The sequence below is a fragment of the Stylophora pistillata genome, chromosome 14, assembly GCF_964205215.1.
Source record: "Stylophora pistillata chromosome 14, jaStyPist1.2, whole genome shotgun sequence".
Taxonomy (NCBI): domain Eukaryota; kingdom Metazoa; phylum Cnidaria; class Anthozoa; order Scleractinia; family Pocilloporidae; genus Stylophora; species Stylophora pistillata.
In genome coordinates, this window is record NC_142532.1 from 7,211,981 (window position 1) to 7,220,469 (window position 8,489).

The window sequence follows — 8,489 nt, forward strand, 5'->3', positions numbered from 1 at the left end:
GCTGTGAATTTTCCTAGATTTGTTACACAAGAAATTCTCCCTACCCCACTAGGGTGGAACTCATTCCCAGATCTCTCCTCGGATAGATGGATCCTTTCGGCTCAAAAATGCATTCCGCTAGTAAAGGAATCTCCTATTATTATTGCTTGTGTATGGTAATAGGTCTCGCCCAAAATATCATCAAACAGAGCAGCAATATTCTTCAAGGATCGATGTAGCTTTCTTTACGGCTTTCGACTCCAAGCGAGCAACGTAAGAGAAGATTTACATGGGCGTGCTGTGGAATTCTTTCATTCAGCGCTGGAATTAGAGAAATCTAAGTTCTACATGATCTTTTTTTAATGTAAGTATGTTTCATCAGGATACAAGTTTTAAATAAGTGTGTTTCCTGTTTTGAAAGCTACTTGTAAGTTCCTTACAGTAAGTCTTTGTTGAATTGTCTTTGGACTCGGAAATCTGCCGAATATTTATCATGTGGTTGCCATACTGTTAGAAGAAGACTAGTGGTCCTTCGTTTATACTACGGCCAGGGACAATATTGTAGGTACATGTAACTGCACTTATGATAATTCTAGCCCGTTCTTCACCCAATATGACGCGGAAGAATTGTGATAATTTTGCTGGAAACAGTAGCATACCCACTATGTGCAAGTATTAAATTCTCGTGCAATCGTGTTTTTGAATTACTTGACGGATATCGAAAATTGCTAGTTTTTGACGTACGTGTGTGTAACACAAGATTATCGATTCCATTTCATGCACGTGAGCATCAACTAAATGAACGTCGAATGATCCCGAATAATCGGTAACTTCTCGTCAGCCATTTGAAGGGAGTAGTCATAAGATATACATTGGTTTGGTTTTGATTTCGATTTCCTTTTCCGTTGACACCAAGAAATGAGTAAACTGATCGTCATGTCAGCTGAGAGAAAGGTAACAGCTGTATTTACTTAGGGTATTGATGTGTAAAATCAAGTACGATAATCAGTGGTCGTGTTTCTTATATCGACGAGAAGTCATTGAATCAGAAAGTGAAATAGGCATTCTCGTATAATACGTAATGCATGATCAGAAAAGATCACAGAGATATGATGTCAGATTTTTCAAATTATAATCACCTCTTGAAAAAGAATGTGGAAGATTCAACATTTTGAACTTGTACATTGACTGAAGAAGCATGCTTGCTTCAACAGTTTTCCTCAGCATGAGGTAGACAAAAATTTCTGAGTCTGTTGCAAAGGGTAAGATGTTGCCCTTAACATTGTCTATCCTAGTATTACGCTGATTACTTGTCTCATTTGAACCCAGCAATGGCTTAATCGCCATAGAGTTATATGCGCCATATTTGTTAGCTGGTGGTGTATGTCAAGGTGGAATGTCTGAGGCTTGACTCCCCTTAATTTTTCCTCTTTCTGCTCTCTTGATAAAGTTAGCCTTCCTTTATGTCAGAGTGGCAGTTGGAGCCATTATCAGTATGGGTGTTACAGGATTTTTTTCCCTCAGACTTAACCAAAACTCCAAACTCTAGTTTAGTTCTAAGAAAACAAGGGACAGAGAGGCTCCCTGTAAAAGTACCACTACTAAAATCTAATTTATTTCATTCAATATTCATTTAGTTATTTATAGCCATTATACTGACAATAATTATAGAATATACTTTACAATGTATTTGCTTAGATGCTATTTATGCTTCTCTTTTTCAGGAAATATTGCTCATGAGAATATGGCAGCTGTAAGGAGTAATTCTCCCATGATGGCAGATGGATACCCTCAACCATCACTTTTACCAGGAGAAATAGTTGTTGCAAAAGCCATCAACGTGCTACGATTTCAAACGATGGCAGATCGGAAATCTGGAATATCTGGAGTTCTGTATGCAACCAATTTTCGTATGTCTTTCTTGACACGAAACCCAAGTGCAGAAACTAAACTTAACTCTGTGTTTCAGTCAAATCCTGATTTAACGGAAGCTGGAGAAATCTACTCAGATATGCAAAGAGAAATGCACATTCCACAAACTTGTATAGATGAGATTTCTTATTATTCAAGTTCCACTGCAGAAGGATCGAAAATCAAGAAAGTACTTCCAGGATCACGCATGTCAACCAAAGTCCATTCCTTAGAAATCCGTTGCAAGGACTTTAGAGTGGTGAGATTTGGCTTGAAATTTACTCCCAAGAAAGATTGTCAAACCATGGTGAATACTATTTCCCATTACAAGACACCAAGCTCTATTGTTCTACTGTTTGCATTTCCTTACAGTATAGCACAAAACTCTGCAGAAAATGGTAAATCCAGGCTGAACACCATTCCAACTTTCCGAACTCTTCCTGACTGGCTCAATGAGTTGAGCAGGCTCCAGGTTGATGACACCTGGCGAGTGGCAACTGTCAACAATAAATTCCAGACTTGTCCATCTTTGTCAGAGATGTTTGTTGTGCTCGCGTCCTTGTCGGATTCAGACATCAACAGGATGTCTCTTCATTATGTTGATTCTCGCCTTCCAATTTGGTGCTGGAGCCACTCTCGCACAGGAGTACCAATGCTCTACAGTGGCGCAGGAAGGTATGTTTATGACTTTCTTAACCAAGGGTGACTAGCATTTAGTTTCTCCTTACATTATCAGCCCTGAATCACACATTAAGGTCATGAGAATAAAGGAAATGATCACCAAATGAAGAAGGCAGGGCAGGAAACTTTCTTTTCAATTCACTTGTCCCTTTGGACAAGTGTTGTGTGTATTTTACTTGTCCAGACCACAAAACTACTGGTCCCAAAAAATCGGTAACAGCAATCTAGGGTTTCAAAAATCCTTTTTTTATCTCAACCATGCCCCAGTTAAGTGAAAAGCTAATTAGTCAAGAAAAACATTCAACTCAACAAATTGAATAAAGGTATTTTCTTTTGATACATCTGTTGGTGTATGTAAAGTGGGCAATATTGAACAGTTTTTCTAGCCTTGCTTGTGATTCCTGGCTTATTCGCAAAAACATCTTTTGCAATGGGTTGCCTTCCTGTTTCTGGTCATTCAACAGTGTTGTATTGCAAACAATATGGCGACGACTTTTTGAATGGGCAGTTAAAGTTTCTCATCTAAATCCTTGAACTCCATCCCCACATCCAATATACATTGGGCTGCTTTTATCTGCTAATTCTGGAAACTTCCGATAAGTGGAGCAGTGGATTCTGTTTGTTTTTAGCTCATAACAAACCCAGTCGAATTCTGTCATTCAAGCCTACTGAAATTTTCTTACATGCTTGGTTTCATAATTCTTTTTATCTTCAATCTTTTTCTTTTTGGAAGGAACATCCTCATCTGTATTTACGTTCTTAAGTGCTTCTGTGACCTTTTCAAAAATTTAAACAATTTTGATTTGGACATTGCCGGTACTCAAGCGATTCAGGTTGCTGACGTCACTGACTGTTGCAGCACATGTGATTGATGTACTTGCAATTGTGCTGTAAAGCAGGGATCCCATGGAAATCAATTGGTCTTTGATTTCTTCGCTAAGCATCACCAACTTCCACAAAAAGAAGAGAAAGTTTATTTTCAAGGCACTTAGTTAAAAAATAAGGGAAAAAAACGATTTATTATTTATTCAAAGTCAGGCAAAGTCAGAGCTCTACAACTTACTTGTCCAATCGGACAACTTCGGTCACCTTTTTCCTTGTCCGAATGGAAAAGTTATCCGTCTTGGACGTTCGGACGGGCCAAGTTTCCTGCCCTGAGAAGGTCTTGATTGTTAAACAAATTCTCTTTGTTAGCAGCTTAGGAAGTCTATAGAGAACAGTTTGGAGAAAATACATTCTGATGTTGGGGTGTGAAGAGTTTTTGACTGGCATGAGTGACTGAGGCAAAATTTCCCCCTACAATATCAATACAACACCAAGTAGACAGGTGATGAGAAGGAAGAAAAATATCAATTAGGGGATTTTCAGTTGATCCAATTCAAAGTTCTCTAAACTAACATCATAAGAACTGTATAGCAGACAGTAAGGAGAATCACTGATTAGATCTTGGGAGTGAAAGAGTGAAACATTTTAAATTGGTCCTAAATGTAGAGGGAAAGCATTCATTTAAAAAAATAGCCATGATCAGCTCAGGTACTTTGTAAGCCTCACCAGCATCTCAATTATCAGTCACCTCCTTCAAATTTTTGTATGTAATCAATGACAATTCATTCGTCTTTTTCAGACCAGAAAGTATATTTCTTGAGAAGGAAGAAACATCCTTTTTCCGAGCATTATCATTAATTCCATGCAATACTGAACACAAAGAGGTCAAGGTGATTGATGTAACAAAGATATGTCCAACTACAAGAGACCTACAACAGAGCTTTCTTAAGGTTAAAGAGCTCTGTGTGTTGGAGACAAGCAAGGAGTTTTGGAGCATTGATCCTCATTGGCTATCAAGGCTGGAAACATCAAGGTACCGACTCATAAATTTATATTAAATTAAAACTGATTGATCAAAGATTAGTTTTTTTACCTTTTAACTCCCATGATCTGATTGTTAATTCTCTGCTTGCGCTGTTACCTGTTTCCTTGAAAATTAGTTATGATGATTTAGTGTTAAATCAAGATAACAACTGCTTCCTGATAAGTTTGGATATTCTCATTACCTGTTAGTTGGATAATGTATGGATATTGTTGGGGGAAGTTACATGTTAATCACTTCTGGGAGTTGAAGGGTTGAACAATCCATTATTGTGCTGCTTTGGCAGATAAGTAGAACACTTTTTTTGTAGCGTAGAAGACTGCTGTAACAGGCAGCTGGCAATCAAGGTATCAGCTTTTACACAATACATGGTTGATGCCTAAGGTAGCAAGCAGTAAGCTGGCATAGTGAAGACCTCTGTCATAATTGCATGCATGATTATCGTTCTTCTTGGATCAATTTGTTTTGGGAAAATTCTGTTGTTTTTAGCCAGGTTGTCAAGGCCAGAAAGGGTAATACAAAATAATGGTCAATGGACCAACCATTTGTGGGAGGCGTGGTGGCCTCATGGCTAGTGAGCTGGACTAGGATCAAGTGGTCTGAGTTCAAGCCCTGGCCAGGGAATTTGTGTTATGTTCTTGGGCAAGACACTTTACTCTCACAGTGACTCTCTTCACCCAGGTATTTTACCGCAGGGCTCGACACTAACGGTCGCCCACTAGTAGAAATTCAGCTTTGGCTAGTGGTTTTCAATTTCCACTAGCCAGTTTGGCTAGTAAACAGACTGAAATTGTCTTAAAGCATCTGAGATGTCACTAGCCACTTGGCTAGTAAGTTGAAAAGTTAGTGTCAAGCCCTGGTACCGGAAAATTTAATGTTGGGGGTAACCCTGTGATGGACTAGCATTCCATTGAGGGGGGAGTAGAAATACTCCTAGTAGCTTTATGCTATGGAAACCAGAGTTAAGTGCTGACCCAATGGGCCACTTGGCTTGTAAGCGGGTTTTACCTTTACCATACATTAACATGTGAGAACTTCAATTGTTAGTCGCAAATAGTGCATTTATTATCATAGGAAGGGTAAATTCTTACACAAAGGTATTTTCCACATTATTTTTAGGTGGCTAAATTATATAAGGTTGTCTCTTGTTGCTGCTATGGATGTTGTACACTCAATCTGTGATGACCGGTCACCTGTTATTATCAAAGAAACTGGAGGTCGGGATTTTGCTGTGGTCGTAGCAAGCCTTGCTCAGCTCATTTTGGATCCATATTATAGAACAATAAGAGGTTTCCAGACTCTTATTCAAAAAATGTGGGTTCTTGGAGGACATCAGTTTCTTCTGCGCTGTAATCACATCATTCAGCCAAGCCAGGAAATTGACAAGGATGAGTCTGGAGAGTCGCCAGTGTTCCTTCATTTCATTGATTGTGTGTATCAACTCACACAGCAGTTTCCATCCGAGTTTGAATTCTCTGAGACCTATCTTCATGCTGTTCTTGACACTGTTCATGCAGGCATGTTTGATACATTCTTGTTTGACTCTGAGAAGCAAAGATCAGAGATGTGTGGAGTGGAGTTAAAAGGAAATCCTATGGCATCCTTGTGGGAGTTTGTTGCAGAGCAACTTGCAGAATCAAGAAACTCAGGACCTTATCTTAACCCATTGTTTGAGTACAGAAGTTATTTGAACAATGATGAAAATGGAGTGAATGCAGAGTCTGTTTACCTAAGAGTGAACACGCTGGCTCCAGGTATAAAATTCTGGTCAGGACGTTACCTAAGATGGCTCCCGACAGTTCATGTGAGCACAGGGATGGGAGAGAACTCCTCATTGCAATTTCAGCAGATGATCCTGGTGAATGAATTAAGGGTTTGGCGGCACCGTCTGGCGGTCAGCAAGTATGAGCAAACTCATGATGGAAACTCAATTGATGGAGACAAAACCCTTGGTCTGGACTACACCGATTATGAATTTAGCACTGATTTTAGTTTGGACTTGGAGACAAGCAAACTACTCACTCCTAGCATGCCATTCATTGGTGATCTGGCCCTGAGCAAGTATTGCTCTGGAGATTTGCTGTCAGCAAATGGATCTTCAAACAATACTGTTGATGTTGGGAAGTTTTGACAGTGATATCGTACTGGTTGAAGTCATTTCTGAAGGTTAGATTGGCCAAGCAGATCCTCTAGAAACACAGCTTTGGTGCGGCAGTGTGAATGGTTCTCCAGATAATTGTCAAGGGGACTATTTTTACAGAGTTGGCAGTGAAATAAATGCAGTATTCTCCTTTTCAGGGGGTAACCAGTAAAATTTACCACCATTAGTACCTGTTGTTACTACCCAAAATCTCATGAAGTTCGTTTTAATTCAACAGGTGAAAAGATTGTTTTACCAATCTGAAAATTTATTTTACCTGTCATGCTTCAGAAAGGTGATAAAATTGCATTCGATATATGCACATGTAAAAGTTACTGTCAACCTCAGAAAGTCATGAACACCAGAAATATGTTGTGAATGTTACAAAAAAGGGCAATAAAGTTTGTCTGTTTGACCTCTTAACTTTCATGACCTGATCTGGTGAAGGGGTTACCCACAATGCAGTGAGCATTAGCAAGATATTTTGCCTGTTCATGATTCTCTAAGTTTGAAAGTACAGTACAAGTGAATACTCTGCCGGTCAAATGTTAGAGCTTAAGCAAAACATGGCTGTATCTCCCATAGTTGTTGAGCATTCCATTAGAAGTAATGATTATTAAGAGAAAATGCTGGTAGCAATTGATACAAGAAAAAACAAAAGATGTGGCAGTAGGCTGATTTGGGCAAACCTAAGTTTAAAGAGTGTCCTGCCGCATTACTTTTACATTCAAGACAAGATGTTATTAGTAATTTTGTATTTAACAGGTTGAGGAGATTTTCTTCTTTTGACTGACCTGTGCAATGTTCATATTATTGTTAATGTTAAAAGCACATTTTCAAGAGAATTGTGAGTTCAAGTAAATTTGTTATTAATGGTTTTTGAGGTCAACGAAATGAAATAAGCTTGAATTGAGATTGAAATCGTAAATTTTCACTGTTATGCACTTGTATGATAACTAATATGATAAATGTTTACTTTCACAGTAAGTCTTAAACTTTTGCCTTTTTAGGCCAAATTTTAAAGATTTTTAGGGGAAAAAAGCGACATCAGTACAAGTCTAAAGTTATAATAAGAATTAAATATTTTTATTATGATTATTATCATCACATGCTTCACAACTTGAGGTATGCAGCTGTGCAGATACCATATATCCTTTAAGAAGTGGCCATGCTCTAACAAGTGCTTCTCCCCCAAATGAGCATGCATCCTTAGGCCACACACTAAACAAGCACCCCCCCCCCCATCAAATAGGCATCCCCTTCCCCCTTGATTTCTTACAGAGTAGGAATACAAGGACAATCTGTTCCTATTGCAAATTTATTTATAACTCTTTAAGCTTCAACTACAGTGGAATCAGTGTAGGAGAATAATAAGATTCCCCCCCCCCCCCCCCCCACAAGTCCTTTTTACAGTTGTGGGCTTGGTGGCCAAGCCTTTGAACAGGAGTGAGGCTAAGGGTGACCTTGTTACGATAGACATGTTGCTGCTTTTCAAATGAAAATTTCTTTGTTATCATGCTAAGTAGATACAGGTCTCAATCACAACAGGGTCACACTTAGCCTCACTCCTGTTCAAAGGCTTGGCCACCAAGCCCACAACTGTAAAAGGGACTATTAAGCACCCTCCTTCCAATGAGCACCCCCTACTTGACCAAAAATGATCCCCTAGGCACTTATTGGAGGAAATATGGTAAATGGGGATGAATTATTCGGGTATTCATCCAATGATAGTTAATATTAAATTAGAAGTTGTAATATCTTAAAATGAATTTGAAATTGTAAACACAGTGCAATGCTGTTTAAAAAATTTGAATTTTTAACTCCTTTATTGCCAGCAGTGATTCACATGTCATTTCTCCCAATAATATCTCTACATTATCAAGCAACAAGTAATGAGAATACTCAAGCTTG

At 38.7% G+C, this 8,489-nt stretch overlaps 1 protein-coding gene across 2 annotated transcripts; it reads left to right on the forward strand.

The window, feature by feature from the left end:
- The first annotated feature begins 73 nt into the window (after positions 1 to 73).
- On the forward strand, positions 74 to 8,402 carry LOC111329480 (myotubularin-related protein 10). 2 transcript variants are annotated; one of them, XM_022934198.2, is made up of 4 exons: positions 74 to 343; positions 1,704 to 2,565; positions 4,196 to 4,429; positions 5,558 to 8,402. In XM_022934198.2, exons 2-4 carry the CDS (start codon positions 1,724 to 1,726, stop codon positions 6,567 to 6,569), a joined length of 2,088 nt encoding a protein of 695 aa, XP_022789933.2. In that variant the 5' UTR covers positions 74 to 343; positions 1,704 to 1,723; the 3' UTR covers positions 6,570 to 8,402. The 2 variants fall into 2 exon arrangements, with proteins under 2 accessions (XP_022789933.2, XP_088602068.1); XM_088745942.1 differs by lacking the exon at positions 74 to 343 and adding an exon at positions 677 to 933.
- Positions 8,403 to 8,489: the final 87 nt, after the last annotated feature.

Bases quoted from the DNA above. Each gene is read 5' to 3' on its own strand.
- LOC111329480 (XM_022934198.2), top strand. From the start codon at position 1,724: ATGGCAGCTGTAAGGAGTAATTCTCCCATGATGGCAGATGGATACCCT. The intron at 2,566-4,195 runs GTATGTTTATGA...CGTCTTTTTCAG, and splicing joins CTCTACAGTGGCGCAGGAAG to ACCAGAAAGTATATTTCTTG. The intron at 4,430-5,557 runs GTACCGACTCAT...CATTATTTTTAG, and splicing joins TCAAGGCTGGAAACATCAAG to GTGGCTAAATTATATAAGGT.